This window comes from Ischnura elegans, chromosome 10, assembly GCF_921293095.1.
Source record: "Ischnura elegans chromosome 10, ioIscEleg1.1, whole genome shotgun sequence".
Lineage (NCBI taxonomy): Eukaryota > Metazoa > Arthropoda > Insecta > Odonata > Coenagrionidae > Ischnura > Ischnura elegans.
Window position 1 is genome coordinate 18294894 of NC_060255.1, and position 21108 is coordinate 18316001.

Sequence of the window (21108 nt, forward strand, 5' to 3'; positions counted from 1 at the left end):
GTCGTAAGTCGTAAGGATTCCCGCTGGGAACATTTAATTTTTGTCCTGAGGTGCCAGTAAAAGGGATATCTGTTACTTGGAGTTCATCTTTGTACCATAAATCGAAGTTATTTGAGTGCTTTCGGAACAGTTTTGATGAAGAAGCATGGGCGTTTTCTTCCTGACTCTCTTTGGACGACTCCTCTGGAATTCCTTCTTGGGATGCATTATCTTCCTTGCTGTCCATCTCCTCATCAAACTGCATAAGGATATCCATAAACTCTTAATTAGTCTTTTTCTTCAAAATTCTCTAAGGATATTCATCTCTTTTTTCATCGCGTTCCCGCTGAACCAGACGTTGATGCCACTGGCTCCTCAGCCATCTAATGTAATGGGAAAAAATCAAGATATTCAGGTAACCGTTGACACCTCCGATGATACTTCAGAGGATAGATATCTCCGAAAATCGAGCATATCAATCTATTCCGAAGGCCCCGAGCACCTAGTACTTTCCTGTGGCAGCGTCGTACTTGCAATGATATTTCGGCCAGAGGGCGTGGAGGGATGAGAGTGAAAGGAATGCCTCGATGACTTAGTTTTTATAGGCCATACGAAACGATATCCGCATGAAATAAGACGAAATATTACCCTTTTATTTCACACATTATCGTGATCGTCTTGGAATTCCCGGTGTGACATTTCCGTCATACCGGCATTGAATTTCATTCTCAAGGTCAATGCTTAATGGATCCTGTGTAAAATATTTTATCTTGAAATGGTGGTCGATTTCAGTTCCGTGTGTAATGTATACGCAGAGTGGTAATTATATACCTATCTGTCAGTTTAACAAAGTACATAGCCTTTGCGATTGAACCATAATATAACGAGACACTTGTTTATAATATTGTGTTTCGGGGTTTTGTGGAACAAGTGATTGAATGTTCAACAAAATTTTTCATTATATTTCAGCAAAATTCGGCAACATAATGGCATGTTTACATAATCAATAGGCTATATGGAATAATAAAAGAAGAGTGCAATGGATTATAATTCATTATTATCGAATGGTACTACATAATGTCCCTCGATATGCCTTATGGTGATAATTTCTTAGAGCTAACTTTTTCCACGTTATGCACGATAAAGGGACATGTATAGAAAATTCTGGCATCGAAACTGGCTCAATCACGCGTATTACTTTTTCAAAGGATTTATTATAGCTAAACGTTATATCTTTTATGTACAAAAGAAGCAGCCATGACAATTGTCCAAACCAATGTGTTCACATATTTTTGCAATCTTCGGATATATCGACACATTTCCACATATTCGGATACACTGAATATAAAACTTTATTGGACATAAATAATATTTAGAAGAGTTTATAATGCATACGAGACCCATTTATCTCCGGTTCCGAGACAATTTAGGTCAGAAAAATTAAAATATCATAAAAATTACGAAAAAATAGAAAAAAGATGAAAAGGTATTTACCTAAATAATGAAAGGTGATTCCTAGAAACGACGGCCAACACTGAATAGTACGGAATGTAATAGAGCAGCGAGAGGTAATTTGGAGCGCCCAAGACGTTCTCGGCTGATTCTATGGGCCTTTGAAAAAGGGTCGAAGCAGGACGCACGGGTGCGTCCTCCGCTCAGCATAATAGTTTGCACAGGACGCACCGGTGCGTCCGCCGCAGCGAAAGTGTTAACAAAAAAATCTGAGAGCAAAAGTCTTCAAAACTGGAAAAAAATTAATACAGTTGAGAACCTCAAATTCGGTATCTAGAAACCTGGAAAACTTGAAATCTGTAATGTATGAAAATTCCTCTGCATAGTGTTTTGATTTGCCACCTCGTGGCACCACTCTACGAGCCTTGTTCTGGGACAAGTAAGAAGTTAGCACTCCCTATGAACACACGCTAACAACCTAGTCAGGGACGTGTGGGGATCTCAAATATCAATCACAAGAGCCTGAACACTTTTATAAATTAATTAATTTATGAACACTTAGAAATGTTCCTCGGCGAGGTAAATAACGTAAAAAACCCTAGGATGGGCAGTATCACTGAACACACAAGATAAAGATTAAAAAATCACATTGATAACTGAGTTTTCGGTGGCATTACCACCTTCCTCGGAGTTAGGTAAACCTGTGAAAATGTGAGTTTTTAATCTTTATATTGTGTGTTCTGTGATACTGCCCATCCTAGGGTTTTTTACGTTAATTAATTTATAAAATAATAGAAGCATTTGCACAGATTTACTGTCTGACTAAGTAAGGTATCAATAGATATCGCAATGTCTGCTAGCAAATGCTATCAGCGAAAGATATTGAGCGTGAAGTAAAAGATGTGTTTATTGCTTGTTCTCATCCAGTATTAAGTACCTAAAGTTTATGCTGCGGAAGCAAGGGTCGTGATTTGACGAACTATTTGATGACTTATGGTTTTATTGAATTAAAATTCTCAAGAAAAGTGTACCACTTTTTCTGCATGCTGAAGACCAGAAATGCAGAAACCCTTTGGTCCCAAGCTTTCCGGATTTGAGGTCCTCAACTGTATTTCCCATTTCCAAATTCAGCTCGGAAACAGTTTTCTGAATTTTACAATCCCACTTTCTGTTTGATTCAATTATGAATTTCATTTCTACTACCTTGATTACTTTTCCTTCAAAATAATCGAATGCCATGTGCTGTGCTAGTGTCCTTTCCATTCTGAAGTACAGGATGGATTTGCCAGACTTAGTGTTATAGTAAAATCCTTTTTTGGAAAAAGTGTCTTTAAAATACCTTGGCTATGTAGGATATGCATGGCGCACCCTCCAGAGTGATAAACCTCACGCCATCTTTTCCATGTTCTCCTCTGATGTACCGACGTGGCGGCGCAATGTTTAAGAGTAAGAGACTCAAACAGGAGCATTGTAAAAATAAGTCGCCAAGGGAAAAACTCCCCTGCCTCCTGCTTGTTTTTGACCAATTGTTTTAGTTGACTGACACACTCTGAAAACTTAGGCCACTCAGTTCCCATTTGGACTTGTGACTGGGGGGGGGGGGAAGAAAAGAAATTTGTGTAAGAGACGCACCCCCATTATTGGCTGCAATTTCTGGGGAAAAAAGGTGCATCTCTTACACAATTTTCTACATTATGTATTTATACTTGAAATTTTTATATTCACAGGCTATTCGCGTTAAGCTAGACCCAAGGACTCCAGCTGAGTACTCGAACTGCAAAGCTGGAACTGTTCACTTCATGAAGGCAAAGGGAACGGTAAAATCTAATTCTATTTTTTTGTTGAAAAAAGGATTTTGAAGTGCCCTTTCTGTTGGCCAGTAAATTCATCAGAATGAGGCAAATTTTTGAAACCCATTCATGACAATAAAAAATGTTATTTCTTTTGTAACCCCCTTTGTGGTTTTGAGAAATATACTTATTATCAGTCCATAGTTTAGTAACAATTTTTCAAAATAACCAATTTTTATTTGGGAAAGTTTTTTAGCTGCTCATTTTTCATCCTCATTTTTTCAGAATCAGGATAGTGTGACAAATGTTCAATTGAAAGGAATTCTCTATGCTCAAGAAGTTACAGTTCCAATGAAGCTATCTCCAGCGACTCCTGAAAAAAAAGAAGATGGAGAACCTAGCACTACAGATGGGTAATTATGTTTGTTAGCTTGTTATTAGTTTAAGTGGAGTTAAAAATGTGATTAAGATAGGATCACTTCAGGAATATTCAGTAACTGCAAAAATAACCTAAATTCTTGCAAAGTGTACATAGCAAGAAGAGTGGTTGCGTTAGGGGTAGTAGTCTTGATGGGTGGAATACTGAGTGGTGATCTGGAAGGTCCCACAATGGAGTTGAGTTATTTGCTGATTGGTTCATCACATTGAGCCATTCAGCTGTTTGTGAGGGTAGTTTTGGTGGAATAAGCGGTTGGAAAAGCAACCATTTTCCTCTGGCACCCATGAAAATTCATGATCGGCAGATTGTTATTCAGTTTATTCGTTTACTTTCTATCCATGAAGATTAATCTCAAGAAGATCATTGTTATGCAGTTTTTAAAGTATTGGAAGCAGGAAATGTGAGGCTCAAGATGTCATTGTAGGTGGTCACAAACATGACTAGGTGCGTAAGTTCAACTTTTTGGGAAGCCTTTTTGAAGATAACAAGTACAGCAGTTTGACTCAAGAGAATTAAGTGAGTGAAGGAGATGTTCATGAATAGGAAAGAGCTAATGATGGAAACTCTGCATAGGATTCAAAAGAAAAGGCAAATGAATAGTCTGATCTGGAGTATATAAGTAAGGTTGGACATTGCAATATTTCCACTGTTTTATTTTTGACACTATGCGTTTCGTTGCTACAAACAACATTATCAAATGTAACATAAGTCGTAAGAATTCCTCCTTATATATCTCTTGGTGCTTGAAGGGAGGGGGTGAGGTGGTGGATGGGATTTGTGTGTCGAGAAATGGGAATATTGAGGGTTGTGGGTGAAAGGGTGGTTTTCTAGGGTTTCGGAAGAGGAGCAGGGAGGGGGGGGAAAGAAAGGTTCCAGGGTGGGTGAGGGCACCACACTCGTCTTCACCGTCTTCTTTCGTGTTGTGGGTGTCCGGTTGGAGTCCTCGTCCAGATGATCCTCTTCTCTTGGGTGGGTGACCCCGTGTCCTTCTTTATTGTTCTTCTATGGTGTGAAATGGTGGTACAGCATTTGGGTGAGGTTGTGTGTAAAGGGTTGGTACAAAATTTAAAAATCTTTAGATTCCAACAAATTTTTTTGGGGTGTACGGGGATGGTTGGAAATCTAGGGTCCAACCTCACATGTGTGGATTAGATTAGATTAGATTAGTTTATGCGGTGGGGGATCAGCTCCCAGGGCACTTAGACCTATAGGTCCATTGTGCTAACCACCGATAATGGATCATCCATAGAGGCCAATGTCCTTAACGAAGGACAAAAGGTCCCCAATGGGAAGATCTCTTACTTCCTTGGGCTCTATAAAAGGTGAGCCCAGGTGTCTATATCGAGTCCTCATGATTGCGGGACACTCGCATATTAGATGAGTTGTTGTTTCCTCTTCCATCTCACACCATCTACACCTATCTGAGTCTGTTATCCCCAGCAGGTGCATATGTCTCATTACGTGATAGTGACCCGTAAGCAGGCCTACTACCGTCCGCACTTGACTTCTGTTCATAAGAAGAAGTCTTCTCTCGAGTCTAGGAGAGATCTCTCCTATAAGGGTTTTTGCCTGACGTAAACCCGGTGTTTCCCGCCAGATCTTTAGGTGTTGGGTTGCTCCCCACACTTTAATTGCAGCCATCCCAAATGATGGGGCAACTGGCACAATTGGTTCTGGGCCAATTGGATTCTGTTCAGCGCCGGCCTTTGCCAGTTCATCTGCCTTCTCGTTTCCGGTGATACCTGAATGTCCCGGTACCCAGAAAAGTTCTATTTTGCAGCGGCTGCTCAGAATATTGAGAGCCTTGTAGCATTCAGCCAATAGTTTAGATCTGCACCAAGGTGAGTTCAGGGCTTTTAGAGCAGCCTGACTGTCAGTGCATATATGGATTGGTCTCTTGTAGAGACCTGTCTCCTCAATAGCGTGCACACAGGTTAGGATAGCAAAAATTTCTGCCTGAAACACTGTGGCATATCTTCCTAGGGGAACATGTATGCTCCTAGGGGGGGATTGGCTGTAAACGCCTGTCCCTGCTTTCCCTTCTTTCATGGAGCCATCAGTGAACCACACTTGGGCTCCATTATGAAGGGCTTTCCCCTCTTCTTTTGCCCAGCATTCCCTGTTTGGGAAATGGGTTTTAAAAAGAGGCGGTGAAGAATTGAACGTCGCCATCATGGAATCCGACCCCATCTCAAAAATGGTGCTAGACTCCCTCAGTCCCGTCCACAGTTGTCTGTGTCCAGAGAAATTTCCTCTGTCGTACCACATACCTAGATTTCTCAATCTGTATAACGTGGCTCTTGCATGAACCTCTACTTCCACATGAAGTGGGGGGAGGTTCAGCAGAGTTTCCATCGCCAAGGTTGGAGTCGTTCTCATTGCTCCTGTAATGCCCATACAGGCCATTCTTTGTAGGTGGTTAAGCTTGTTCCTAACAGTAATTTGTTTGGTCTTTTTCCACCATACAATTGAGCAGTGGAGGAAACTAGGTTTCACCACTACATTGTATAGCCAGCTAATGGCTCTGGGTTGAAGGCCCCATGATTTACCAAGGGCTCTTCTACATGTCCATAATGAGGCACATGCTTTTTTGAGTTTGCTATCCATGTGCTCTCTCCAGTTGAGCTTGGAATCTAGAGTGACTCCAAGATATTTGACCGATGAGGATGGTGTTAGTCTCTTTCCCAAGAGGTAGGGGGAAGTGAATCCCTCTCTCTTCCTTTTCTTAGTGAAGAGAACAAGATTGGTCTTCTCTGGATTAACAGAGAGTCCTGTTTCGGAACACCACTGGGCTGTTTTGTCCAGGGCTTTCTGCAAAAGCTCACATACTGTGTCTAGGAGTCTGCCTGAAACCAAGATCACGATATCATCAGCGTATCCTTGTGTGAATACACCGGTATTGTGGAGGTTTGACAGCAGACTGTCGACTACCATATTCCATAGTAATGGGGACAACACCCCACCCTGTGGACACCCACTTGTCACAGTCACCGTCAGCGAGCTCCCTCCAAGACGGGCGGTAACAGTTCTTTGCTCAAGCATGTATCTGATCCATCTCACAATGTGTGTATGGATTCCATGCCTGTCCGCTGCCAGGCAGATTTGTTCAAAGGATGTATTGTTGAAGGCTCCTTCTATATCTAGAAACGTTCCAAACCCATACAAACCATGTTCCAGTACGTTCTCTATCCTACAGACTAGGTTGTGGAGTGCAGTTTCCACAGACCTGCCCTTCTGGTAGGCGTGCTGATGCGGATGCAGAGGATGGTCCCTAAGGGGACCATCTCTGATATATCTGTCAACTATCTTCTCCAGCGTTTTCAGCAGGAAAGACATTAGGCTAATGCCCCTAAATGAGCTGGCCAAAGTGTAGTCCGTCTTCCCTGGTTTTGGGATAAAGACAACTTTGGTAGCTCTCCACTTCTTTGGGATATACCCATATGCAAGACAGGAGCGGAATATCCTTACCATGGGGAGTAATACCAGCTCCTGTCCCTCTTGTAAAAGTGCCGGGAAAATTCCATCTTCGCCGGCCGATTTGTAAGGGCTAAAACTCATTATAGCCCATCTAGTTACTTCATATTTAACGATGCTGGAGGCCAGTCTCCAGTCCGTCACAGCCGGACGGGTGGGAGGCTTCCATTGTTGCATCTCCTCCGACTCTTTGGAGCCTGGAAAGTGAGTCTCCAACAGAAGTTTTAATGCTTCCTTGTCAGAAGACGTATATTCTCCCGAGGGAAGCAAAAGAGACCCTACTCCGGCTTCCGGGTCTTTTGCAATGATTTTATGAAATCTTGAGAGTTGTGGAACTGACTCCACATTCTCGCAAAAGCGCCTCCAAGACTTCTTTTTTGAGCTTTTGATCGCTGATTTGTACCTACGTTGGGTGTCCTTAAAGGTTTCCCAATCTTGCGGCAACCTGGTTCTCTTTGCTTTATTAAAGAGTTTTCTTGTCTCCTTTCGGAGACTTTCTAACTCTGCTCCCCACCAGGGTGGATTACCACTCTCTTTCCTGGTTCTTAACGGGCAGCTGATCTCGTAAGAGGTGATGATGCACTTCTGCAGATGTTCCGCAGCAGCATCAATCTCCTCCACTTTGTTGAATTTGTTAGGAATAGTCTGTGACAGGCTATCCCTTAAATAGTCTCGGTACATTACCCAGTTCGTGCTCCTAGGATTCCGGTATGTGGTTCGCTTTTCAGCGGCGAGCATAAGTGTGAAGAGAATATGCCTGTGGTCTGACAGTGAGACCTCGTTGGATACTCTCCATTCACCCACTGAGCTTACCAGTGTATTGGTGCAAAAAGTAATGTCTAGCACCTCCTCCCTCAAACTGTTTGAGAATGTGGGTGAGGAGCCCCTGTTGAGCACCTGGAGGTTAGTTGTCATGAGGTATTCCACTAGGGCTCTGCCTCTATCGTTGGAGTCACTGCTCCCCCACACAAAATGATGTGAGTTACAGTAAACTCTTGATTTTACGAAGCAGGATTTTACGAAGTTTTCGATTATACGAAGTGATATTGCGGTCCCGGTGAAAAGCCTATGCTAAATACATGGCGCTATTTGATTATACGAAGTTTCGATTATACGAAATGTTTTGAATTTACGAACCTCGGCTCGGTCCCTAGGAGCAAATGGCATTCGTTTATACGAACTACGGCGAAAAATTTGTCAACAAAACTAGTTACGCCGGCGTAAGTAGCTAAAAAATCAGCGCTTCCAACTGTGGTCCATCAAAAGTGCGAAACCGTAAATGATAATGCAACTTTGGAGAGAAATGGGTCGCCAAAAACCTCACTGGGAATTTAGGGGGAGTAGGAGTTCAGTTAAAATATCGCGGCTGACATTATGCCCCTATTTACGTGCCTGTTCGTAAACATAGCATCGACAATAATTCGTAGTTTAACATGTCAGGAAGGTCGCGCGGAGTATTTCGTACACCCCTAATTAACCCTTTGCACTGCTGTGAACGTACTTCGAAGACTACTTGACTACTTTTCGCCGAAGCACTTCGAAGGGTCCCTAATCCGGGACCCTTTCCTCGATGAGCTCACCCTCGCTGGCCCCTGAAACTGGGCTATTTTTTAATGCATTACCTGACGCAACCCTGGGTTTCAAAGGGCAAAGGTGCCATGGGGGGAAAAAGAGTAAAGTGCGTGTTACTGTGGGGCTGTGCGTCAACCAAACGGGCACGGAAAAAATAAGCCCGTTGTCATTGGGAAATTTGAAAGGCCACGGTGCTTAAAACATGTAAAATTGGAAACCCTCCCCGTTTTTTACCATGCAAATAAAAACAGCTGGATGACCCGAGAAATTTTCCAGCAAACGGTTATACGTCAACAGAGAAAAATTGCTGGAGAGAACAGCAAATTTGTTTTAATAATGGATAATGCCACCGTTCATAAATACGTGGAAGATCTAAAATTGGCTAATGTTCGAGTCCTCTTTTTACCCCCGAACTCGACCAGCAAGTCCCAGCCCTTGGACCAAGGCATTATCCAGGATTTTAAAGTCCTATACCGGAAGAAGCTTGAGCGGTATTACTTGCGATGGATCGGTATGTATACATTCATCTATTTTGCTCATGTGCGTTTGGATATCGATTTAGATATTTTTATTCATGATTATCATTCTTTCAAATCTATTTGCTACTTTTATAAATGGGAACAGAAATTAATAACATCCCGAAATGGACGTTGATACATGCAATCCGCGCCATAATATCTTTTCGTGTATATATTGGCCTTTGTGAATGAACAACTTAAATATCTTAAGTACTGGGCTCTATTTACCGCCAATTTATATTTCAGGCTTCTCGTAATGAAGACGCACTTCCAAGTCTAACCATGAACTTTCTTCTCACGCGCTTCCCCGTTCTCCCATGCTGGGGTTCTGTCTTTCCAAAGCCGTCCCATCCCTCTCGCCACCTTTGGCTGATCTTGCTGACACCCACCTTACGCATCCCAAACCCCTCCTTCCCCAGCATTTCCCATTCACTCCCTCCCTAAGGAGACTGAGCTTGTGTGCGTCGCAAAAAAATACGGCCCCCAAAAGTAGACTGAGGCAGAGCTGAAGGCCATTTCCCCACCCTTCTTTGTCCTGCCCCCTTCACCAGTCCTTGTGCTGACCACACTTCTTCCCTCAGGCAATCCCCATCCCACTCTTATTCACCCCACCCACTGGGAACGTTCCCCGATTGTGGAGAAGGGCATGGTTCATCTTTACCTGCAACGGGGGGAAGTTATTAACCGGAGAGAGGCGGAAGAAGTATCTTCCACTATCGGGAAAATGGTGCCGCGCTAATAATTGTCTCTCTTCTTCTCAGCTGACTTTTCAATTGAAATTAATTTCTTTGCTCTTTCCACACTATATTTATTTACGATTATGGCGCGACTATTTTTTAGTGCTAAAACTAAGAAAATCTTTTCTCTATGTCAATGATCCTTTGCCTAGCTTTCAATACGGCGGAGAAAGGAACACGAAAACTAAATGAGGTGACGGTACAGGTTTTTGCGTGTCATTTTTTGGGAATTCACGCTAGCGAACCAATACTTAACCACGTTGAGAAATGATAAAACGTCTCTTGTAGGAAAACAATCAATGTGGATAATAACGTTTCTATCTATATTTCTCCGATACTGTAAGATGTTTCTCCTGTCGTTTACCGGTTGGAACCTTGCTCCTGTCGGCATAAAAGGAGAGAAACATACTATATGAACAGGTCACCTCACACCCGGTATGAAGAATACAGTCCTGATGAAGAATTAAGTCTTTTATGGCAACGTCTGCGAAGATGATGGAACACAGTAGTCGGACGGAGAACTCAAACAGAATTTACTTCAAATATTCGCCAGAAGATAATCACATCCTACGTTATTTATGATCGTAATTGAATCTCAGTGAAAATAGAGCACATTCTGCTGAAAATACGAAGTAACTCGAAATATTAACTTACGAAGGTTATTTTGGAAACGGGCTAAGACCCTTGTTTTTCTTTTTTTTCTCGTCACTGAGCGATAGAGGGCGACGTAAATGGTGGTTAGGCCGGCTGCCGCTAAAATTCCGTGGGTGTCAGAAACAAATATCTATCTTTTGCATACTTAATAGTAGCTATTGGCTCCTAACCACAAATTTATTACTGTTAATTCTTATAATAAACATTGCAATTCATTATTTGATTACGTTTTCTAAACTGGTCGGGAATTTCTTTAGCGATCGTTGATGTTGAAGCATGAAAAAGAAATGGGAATTTTATAGTGGTATAATTATTTAACGATTTTTCACATCATAAATCGATAGCAAAAAGCCTTTTCTATGAATTATACCGAGAATAACCACCGAAAACATTTAAATAAGACCACTAAAGACAAAAAACGGCGGAAGAAACAAAAGCGAACATTTTTTTCGTGACTTATGAAAAAGGTTTGAATTTACAAAACTCGATTTTACGAAGTGCCAATATTCCGGTCCCACTGACTTCGTAAAATCAAGAGTTTACTGTAGCATCACACCCCACTAGTAATTCTAGACCATTAGATCTGCAATAACTTACCAACCTCTCCAACTCCGCAGTCGGCGGCAGCTCCGGAGAGTCATATGGTAGGTAGGAGGAACAGGTAACAATCCTCCTCATGTTGGCACCAGTCCCCAGAGTCAGCAGGACTGCCGTCTGGTCCCTGGAGGTAAATTGTGGTAAGAGCATGGCTCTCAACCCATTAACAAAGACACATGTCCTTGGTCTATCAGCATTGGTACAATGAAACATTTTACCAGATGTTGTACTCAAGCCTCTGACCCTACCTTGGAAAGCCCATGGTTCTTGGATCAGAGCAACATTGACCTTACCTTCATAAAGGATCCTTTGCAGGACCCCTGAGGCGGCCTTGGAGTGTTGGAGATTGGCCTGGAGCATAGTGATGCCTGCCATGACTATTTCTCCACTCCCTCCTTGCTGGTTGAGGCAGCTTCTTCATCAGGGGGTTTCGGTTTATCCGTCCCCCCTGCAGTCCCCAGGAAAGCAACCTCAACTTTGCTAAGGCCGATATGCCTTTGAAAGTTGGGGCCCGATATGATGTTGGCAGATGGCTCATCGACACCCAAAATGAATCGGGTGCCCTTTGCAAGCACCTGCCTGTCATACGTCCTCCAAAGGCTGATGTTGAGCCCAGGATTGACGCGTTTAAGTCGCTCTTGAAGAGGCTTGACCTCTGGCCTGCTGTGTCCTGGGACCCAGACCATCAGTCTCCTCCTCTTTATGAGGGTGTCCGCCTCAACACATTTACAGACGATCCCTTCTACAGGTCCCATCTGTTCCGTGGCGGTCACCAGCCACGACGCTGATAGATCGTTGCAGCAGGCAACCTCCATGGCACCATTGATGAGCCTGGTGCCCATAAAAATCGGGAGCTCCTGGACCTCTGGGACAGCGTCCCAGAGTTTTTCCAGTCGCCCCTCGATCTCCGCAATCCATTCCTCCGTCACCACCCCTGTCGGGTAGTTATGAGGAACGATGGCCATCCTCTTGAGGTCCTTGGTGACCTCAGCATATGAGGGTTTAACCCTCTTATTGTCTCTCGCCTCGCCGGAAGGAGTGTCGCCAGGGGTTCGGCTCCGTTTTGCCGCGGCCTTCGGGGTCTCCGCACCAACCACACCCCGCTCGGGGCCCCTGCTGGGTACATTGTCCCCAGCAGTACACCCTTTCGCAGGGGGGGGCGCAGATCCTCCGGCAGCCTTAGCAGCCCTTTGCCTCTCCCTCTTCCGCAACCTCTTATTCCTCTTGGCGGAAATCTTGCTCTCTGTGAAGAGCCTTCTCATGTCAGAGGCCACACTCCCTAAGGTGGAAGCACCGGAGTCGGACTCCACTGTCATGGGAGTATGAGGCATCTCTTTCAGTGTTGACTCCGAGGAGTCTGATAATAAGCCCTCCTCCTCCCCCGAGGGGTTGGAAGTAGGGCCAACTTTGGTGGGGATCCCCGAAGGGCCCCCTTTTGTCAGGGCGGTTGAGTTGCTCCCGTCTCGATCCCCACAGGGGCTCATCAACAGGGCCTCCTCCTCCTGCCCAGATAGAGACAGAGACCGCCTTGCGGCAGCCTCCGATGAGGTTTTAGATTTTTGTTTGATATCCATGAAAATCCCACGAGTAGCTAGGGAAATAAAGGTCCTGCCCATACAGAGCCCCGCATGTATGAGTAAGGCTAAATAAAACCGGAGGTCGCCTGGTTTCCTGAGTCGCCCCTGCTAGAGACTTCTCACCCTCCACCCCACCTCACGTGGTCACCTTGGCGCAGGGGCCCACCGTAGTGAAGGGAGCAGTTTATCGACCAGCCAGGTCTAGATCCGTCATGTTCTGCGAAAACCAGGGGCACCTCGTGGAGGATGTGGCTCTACACCACGCATGACGGTCTTGGCAGGCAGCAAGCCCGAGGGCCCGCTAGCCTGCCCTAGGATCACTTATCCTTCGCCCCCACATGTGTGGAGAAAAGGATCTGATCTGGAGTATACATAGCACTTTATGGTGCAGGAATATGGATACTGAGGAGGATGAGAAAGAGTAGAAGCTTTTGAAATGTGGGTGGGTGTGGAGGAAAATGGAAAAGGTGGATGGAGCAGAAGAGGAACAATGAAGCGCTAAATATGTTGTATGAGCAGAGGGTGCTACTTGATGAATATGGAGGAGGCAGTAGGTTTGGATGGAGCGAGTATGAAGGAAGGAGGGGATGTTGAAAACCATGTAAGAGGGAGAGGAAGAAAGTAGGATTTGCCGATGGAATGAAAGGGAAAAGACATTGTTGTGAATTGGAGGGGAAAGTCCATGATGGAAGGGGAGGTGCCCAGAGCTGGCAAATTTCAAAACCTACCTTAACTGGTAGAATGCTCAGTAGTAATAATAATCATGGATCTGTTTATTGGATGCCTGGATTTGATATCTGGATTTGATATCTGTTAGCCTTTTGTCCTTTTTATCTTGTTCTTCTCTTATAAAATTCATTTGCAAATTGTTTGCTATTTATTTGTTATGATTTTGGTGACAATAAATTTGACTCTTTACTTTTGTGGATATTTTCTTCAAGGTGTTGAACAGCTTGCCTTGATTAATTTAATATTTCCTCTTGACAGATCCCAGTGGCCATCCTCTGTCTTGTGTCTATTGAGTGAAGGGGATGAGGCTTCTTGCACCGTCCTGAGAATTGAGCTTAGTGAGGAAGGTTACAATGATGAGGCAGTTGTAGCTATTGGCTTTGAAAGCATTGCTGAGGAACTGGAGAGCATTCTGGTGGATATACAAAGTGATTACTCAGAGGAAGGTGCTGGAGCTGTATGCAAGTAAGTTTTATGGTTTGTCATTCCCATTTGTTGAGTTTCTCCCTGTGCTAAGGTATTGCATGTTGTTATTATTCTTATGTTACAAGGTATTGCATGATGTTATTGTGATGCAAGCAATATTTTTGTGAAGTCACTTGTATTAAAATAGTTTGTGTTTTTTATGCCTTGTCACCATGTTTAGCTATCATAAATCCAAGGTTTTCTGCTACTCTCCATGCCATTTTTAGATGCTATTTGCTTCCTTCCTTCATTATCAATTAATGCTAGCTTCCTTAATGATTTGCCGTAAATAGTTAATTCTCAATCTCCCATGGTGGCTGGTACCTTCCAATTGTCCTTTCATATTTGTTTCAAGTATGTAATATATTCACACCCTTTTATCTTTCTAGTGATTTTTTTCTCTACTTCTTATAGTTATCTGAAAGAAAAAACTTGTAATCCATTTGATTTTTTATCACTCAAACCTTTAGAGCAAAAAAGTAAAACATGCATGTAAACTATTCATGGTGGAATTAATTGGCTTTACCAAATAGGATTCAATCCCCTTTTATTTCAAATAAACTTTGGGGATGGTGATTTATTTTCTCATTTGTTTTTTTGTCTAACAGTAAATAATTTGGATTAAGTCTATTATGTAGGTTTTTTTTTCGCTTAACTTTACCCTTTTCAATGGTATGTATACTGTGCTAATAGGTGGGCCTACTGCTAGGGTGACACTTCTTTAGCATCCTTTATGTTATCATTATAATAACCCCAATGTCTGGGTAAAACAACATCACTTTTGCAAAAAACTAATATGTACCACTTTTGACCTTAAAATAACTCCTTGTTTTGCATGTCTCTGATCATTGATAATTATATTGTCAGTTTACAAATCATATTTTGAATATTTCAGCCCAGTAGTTGGAGATTTGGTGGCTGCATTTAGCCCTAAGCTGAGTTGTTGGGTACGCTCAATTGTGCTAGATGTTGGTGATGCGCACTGGCTGGTTGCTGGCATTGATTTTGGAACTGTTGAAGAGGTGATGGCGATTCGTGACATTCCCATTGAAAAGAGTTACAGAAAAATACATGCTCTTTCTGCCATTTTCAAAGTCACTTCATCTGGATTTGCAAGGGAGGATTTGTTTTGTGAAGAGCGTATAGAGGTAGGCATAATTCTTAAATTTTGTTAATAATAGATTCAAATGCAAATACCGTATATCTCCGAATATAGTCCCCCCTTTTTTTCCAAAAATGGCCGCGGAAAAGTAAGGGGGGGGGACTATAATCGAGTGTAATCCAATTTAGCATACTAAAGGTGACCATAAAGTAATAAATAACGGCATAATGGCTAATGTTCTCGTAGTCTTTCTATTTGAGTATATTTATGAGGATTATAATTGGAGATATTAGTAAATACTGCCACGTTTTACCGGAAATTAAGACAATTTTTACCACAAATGTTGTACAGATACGATTATTCCGATTCAAATAGCATATCGAATATGCGTTTTCACGGAATCCATCGGGTAGCCGCTAATTTTTCTTGGAAAAGTATTGTTAGAATAATTCAATCGACACTGATCACTTAATGACGCAAAACAGTAAATAATTAAAATGAAAACTAAACACACACTATCATTACATTAATCGAACACTAGAATTGAATCAATAGTATATGTACCCGTCGCTCATTTAATAACTACACGATTTAAATAATTGCGAAAAATAAACAGATAAAGTGAACCTTTCGTGACGATTTAGCATTTCATTGCGTCCGTAGCTACTATACGTCCATGTGCCCGTGCGGTTCGTGTTTACAATCACTGCCTTTACCGCCTTCGGAGGACAAGAATGCGCAATAGGTGATGCATTTGTTTCTGAAAAGGCGCAATAATCGACGACTTTAAACCAGAAGCGCCGGCATTACTGCATTTGATCGAAATACAGCGACTCAGCATCGAAAGTGTAATCAATTTATTGAGGAATATCTTCAATTCGTCAGGGTAAATAGGATCGATAAATTACGTCGCATAACGTTTCGCAATTATTTCCACGATATTTTCTTTATTAAAAATAATTTTACGTTCAACAGTGAGGTGATGGATCAAGTAGAAAGATGAGGATCAATCCTGCCGCAGATTAGAGGCCTTCAAAGACGGAGTTTCGATGCCAATTTAAAAATAGCCATTGCAGAATACGCCGTAAATCATAGTATTTACAGCGCTAGCAAAGCGCTAATACATCGCGGAAGTCATTTCGGGGGTCTCGATGCGGCAGATTCAAAGAATTAGAGGAAAGTATCGTCGAATTTGTGCGCAAATGCAGAGCAGAAGCTCTTTGTGTAACTTATGCAATGATTCGCGACGAGGCATTGAAAATTGATATAATTTTTTTTCAGTTTTAATGTTTGTTGGAAAAAGTTTATTTCTTAATTTTATTACTTTGATATTTGTAAGTCCTGTAGTTTAATTGTTTTGCTTAGCAGGCATTTGATAGCAATATTTTTATAATATTTATAATTTATTTAACACAATTTTATTTAGATTTCCTAAATTCTTCAGGTCACTTGGATTTGTGATGACTTGATGGGTGTGTTACACTGGATTTAAGGAAGTTTCAGGGCCAAATGCAATACTGTTTATGGGCTTTAAGTTAAAGCTTATATATTGACATTGTCTGTAGTCATTTGGAAATCAAAAATATTAATAATTTGTGAAGGTTTAAAAAATACGTAAAAATACGTTTTGGATACGTAAAAAAATTTCTCATTTCTTCATTACATCTGGTTAAGGAACTATAAATTACTGATACATGCAATGGATCACAACATGTTTTAGGTATAGTTATTTTGTTGTGATGGAAAATATGTGAACAGATTTGTTCTCAATCTTCACAGAAAATAATAGTTTTTATTGAATCTAGAATCTTAACTTGCTAACCACAGAAAAATTGCCTTCCTTTACATTTTAAAATTTTTCCCAAAACTGAGGTCTCAAAATTGGGGGGGGGGGGGACTATATTCAGGGGGGGACTATATTCGGAGATATACGGTAATTGTCATTAATTGCTATGAGAAAAAATTCCGTCTGAGGTTTCAGGCGAGATGGAGTGGAAACGTGACATAATGAAAATGAAAAAGCAGGGGCAATTTCCACAATTTTACATTTATTAATACTACTGGTTTCGCTTTTCAGCATCATCAGGTACAAAAATATCAAGTGCGCCTGCCTTTCCTATTCAAGCGTAGCGCACTTGATATTTTTGTACCTGATGATACTGAAAAGCGAAACCGGTAGTATTAATAAATGTAAAATTGTGGAAATTGCTCCTGCTTTTTCATTTCCATTAGAAAAAATTCCCTTGTGCAAGGAATCGAATCACAGACCTTTGGCTTTCTGGGCCACTTAATTGTCTATAAGGGATGAGAAGGCCTGGATGAAGCTAGTACTAAGCGCGAAGGGATGATAAAAACTGTGTTAGAGGGGAGAACGTTAAGTAAGCATGGAAGGGGAGGAATACTTTGCATTGAGAGAATGGAAATAGGCTTTATTGCAGGGTTCCCACTGAACCTTGAAAACCTTAAAACCGTGAATAAGCCGTGAATTTTGTACGCTGTGAAAAAACCTGGAAAAAGCTGTGAATTTCGTCATAAAACCTTAAAAATCTCCCAATGATGATGACGTTGAACTACGAATGACAGATTAAAAGAAAAATGGACATTTCAATCATATTTCAAGGTCAGCCACGCGCAGACATGGCCACGGATTTAATTGCACACGTACATTTGAAGAGCAATTATTGGTCCGTGTGCCATGACACATTGACCTTAAGCCTGTACCAAAGCTGGAAGACGTAACCTAAGTGTTCATTAACACTTGCGAAAATTCAAACACTTCTCAACTTCTGTGGCACCCTGGTCCCTCCATTTTTCCACTCACAACCTTTAGCCGGAGCTGAATTTTGCAAACGATATGTGACGTCAGGGGAGATAGCACTTTGATTACTGCGTTTGCTTTCACAGTGTCTGTCGCGTTTGTTAAATTTTTATTGAACGTGCGGCTGATGATTGTTAAGTGATCAATATTTTTGCTTAAAATGGTTTATCTACAAACCGTGAATTTGAAGACATTTGGACCGTGAAAACCTGAAAAAAAACGTGAATTTTATAATTTAGATTGAGTGAGAACCCTGTATTGTGAATTGATGAGGTAAGTTTAATTTGGGAGTGCGGACATGTCATGGTGATTCACTAAATGTGCCATGTAAATCTACCTTATCTGGTAGAATATCTTAACACTAGTATGATTTTAGAACCCCATGGGAGCCTCCTTATTCATGTTTAAAATAATAAAAATGTCATATGAAAATTATTGCATTATGCATTGGAAAATTACTTTGAGATCTTTGTGATTTTTTTTCAGTGGTTTCAGTTTTTCATGCACCAATTTATGCATCATTACAGTCAACTCAGTTGACTTGAAATTGTGACTTTCCTCTTATTTATCCTTCAACCCTTCAATTATTTGCCAATAATTGATTCCTGAGGGAATTATTCAAAATCTTATCATACTTTCATTTTGGAAAATAACTTTTCACATTATGATTCAGTTATTGTAAGAGTTATAACTTGGATATGATGTCTTAGGTGTTTTTAAATCATATTATTTATCAGGAAAACGCAAAGCTGTTTGCCAAGGTTTTGAAGAAGAAAGATGATTCATTGGAGTGCCGATTATACTCCAGTGATGACAGAACGTACTGCTATGTTGAAATGAGAGCATGGTCACCGAAATCGGATTGCTCCCCATATGAGACTGTGGATGCCAAGAAAAGACTCCCTAGCCCCCCCCTGGATGTGGTCAGTGTAACACCTGGATCTCCCGTGATTATGTTGACCTATTTTGACTCATTGGTCATCTATGTTCAACCTTGTGATGCTAAGAGTACGTCCATCATGGAGGAGCTTCATCAAATTATTACCAATGCTGCACGTGAGTTAAATCTTAAATACTTGATGGATGTGTAAAAGAAATTTGTATTTGTGTGAGGCAGTATATACTAAGTCCTGTCTGTACCTATGAACATTTGAATCATGAACTTTCAGAGATGTGGTCATTCAATACATTCAAGCGTGCCTGAAATTTCAAATTTGGCAGCTTTGCGGTTGGCCGATGCAATGTGGTGTGGTGTAGATGTGTAATTAATAGAGATACGTGAAAATCGCATTTTCATTTTTATTTTATCGCACTTTCAATAACAGTTTATCGCATTTTGTAGCGTCTAATTTTTATTTGTATTTTTGTATTTGCCCACTTGTAGTTCGCGGCCACGTAGAGTCCCAGCCAACTAGCAATTGGTCAGTCGCTCACATGCTTTTAGCGGTGAGTGTCGGCGGAGGATTTAAACTGCGCTCGGCACAAAATGTATGAATTTTGCCGTCGAAAAGGCACATTTGCGTAAAAATATCATAAAAGTCCAGTCATCACATCTATGTCGCATTTATTTGCGCACATTGCATCTACATCGCATTTATTGCATTTGTGATTTTCACGCATCTCTAGTAATTAACAACCTTCACAACATTTTAAACTAATTTGTTGGCTTTTGCAGATGCACTTTTGAAAATATCTTTTTTGGAATTGATTTGAATTAGAATTTTACTAGTGAAAGCATTTTTTTTGTGCTCCTACTACTTACGGCAGGTTTTTTTTTAACTCCAAAATACCCAAAAACTTCTGTGGAGAAGACCATTGATCCCTGGAAAAATTTTAAGAGCACAGAATATCCTTCAATATGTTATCATGCCTTAAATTATGATGAAACACAGTTTTAGTAGGAGCTGAGTGGTTTATCCATAAAATTTTGCTTGCTGATTGTACAGTATTAAAATTCCAATTAGCTGCAAGTTAGTGCACAATATAGCAACTTTGCTACATACCTGCTATGTCTGTGAATCGCTTCATCACATTGCTAGGTGGTGTGTACCCAGAAATATTCCAAAGCCCACCCAGGGGCAACTGGTAATTTAATGATATGTATGTGTATACTTTGCTAAGAAAATGCATTTTATCTCAATGGATAATGGGCATTGATGGAAAAGGTTTCAAAAGGAAGAAAAATTAAATCTTAGAAGCATTCGCACCTCACGTTGAGCAAGGGATGCATTCATTATGGTCTTATCTCAATAGCATAGTAATTGACGATCAATTTTACTAGAAATCATGTGTGTACGTTCCCATTGAAAGCCATAGGAGTTCTTGTTGCTTTAACAATTTTTAATTAAAATATGTACTTTATTAAGTAATAGGTATTTACTTAAAGATTTTAACTCAAGTAAAAATATTTCATAGAATGTGATTTTAAAATTCTCTCCTGAAAAAGAGATTCAATTTTCCTTTCTTGCACGTGGGATATCTTAAGGAAAACTGCTAACACTCTGTACTCAAGTATTTCTAATGTTTGTCATTAAAGATGTATGAATGAAATTTGATTTTACTGTTGGAGGAGGTGGTTAAAAGCCTAAAAAACTTGACAGAAGTTAAATAAATGCAGGTGCTATTTATTCATGTTCTGAACGGAGATGTGTAGTAATTAGGTACATTACACTCCTGATTATCTGGACTAATGATGGGGAGAGATGGCACCATTAATTGGAAAACACGGATAACCCAAACTTTTTCTTTAATGTCTTGTAATGTTCATAATTTTCATAAAACAAACAATGTACATCTTGTATGCATCATTCTTTATGCAGTTATTTGCACAAGTTGCCCAGTTTGCAACTGCTGCGAGACGTGTATCCGTGATCATGGAGCACGGTTGTGCGCTGCGAGGCTTGGAAAACAGGAACATGGTGCTCCTGCAAATGCAGCTAGTGTGTGATTGCTTCTGCTTTACGAAAGGGATTCTAACGGAAATAATAAGCCCGGTTTATCCTAGCATTAATGCAGTAATTCCGGTGATTTTTGTGTCCGATTTTATTTTTCTTTAAAAATCGTGGAAAATGTTGAGCGAGAGTGAAAATCATGCATGGAAAATCTGCAACACGGATGTGCGGCAGCTGGATAATCGGGAGTCTTCTGCACCTACAAAGCAACAGCACATGTGCAAAGACCTAACTTGTGTACAATAATCAGCTGA

The 21108-nt window shown here is 41.1% G+C and overlaps 1 protein-coding gene across 2 annotated transcripts in view; it reads left to right on the forward strand.

The window, feature by feature from the left end:
- LOC124166644 overlaps positions 1-21108 on the forward strand; it is a 54026-nt gene that overhangs the window by 28438 nt on the left and 4480 nt on the right. For both annotated transcript variants that reach the window (XM_046544260.1, XM_046544261.1), the window contains 5 exons: positions 3159-3248; positions 3507-3634; positions 13777-13983; positions 14879-15131; positions 18641-18959. In XM_046544260.1, the coding sequence (XP_046400216.1) occupies positions 3159-3248; positions 3507-3634; positions 13777-13983; positions 14879-15131; positions 18641-18959 (997 nt within the window). The remainder of the gene's footprint in view (positions 1-3158; positions 3249-3506; positions 3635-13776; positions 13984-14878; positions 15132-18640; positions 18960-21108) is intronic.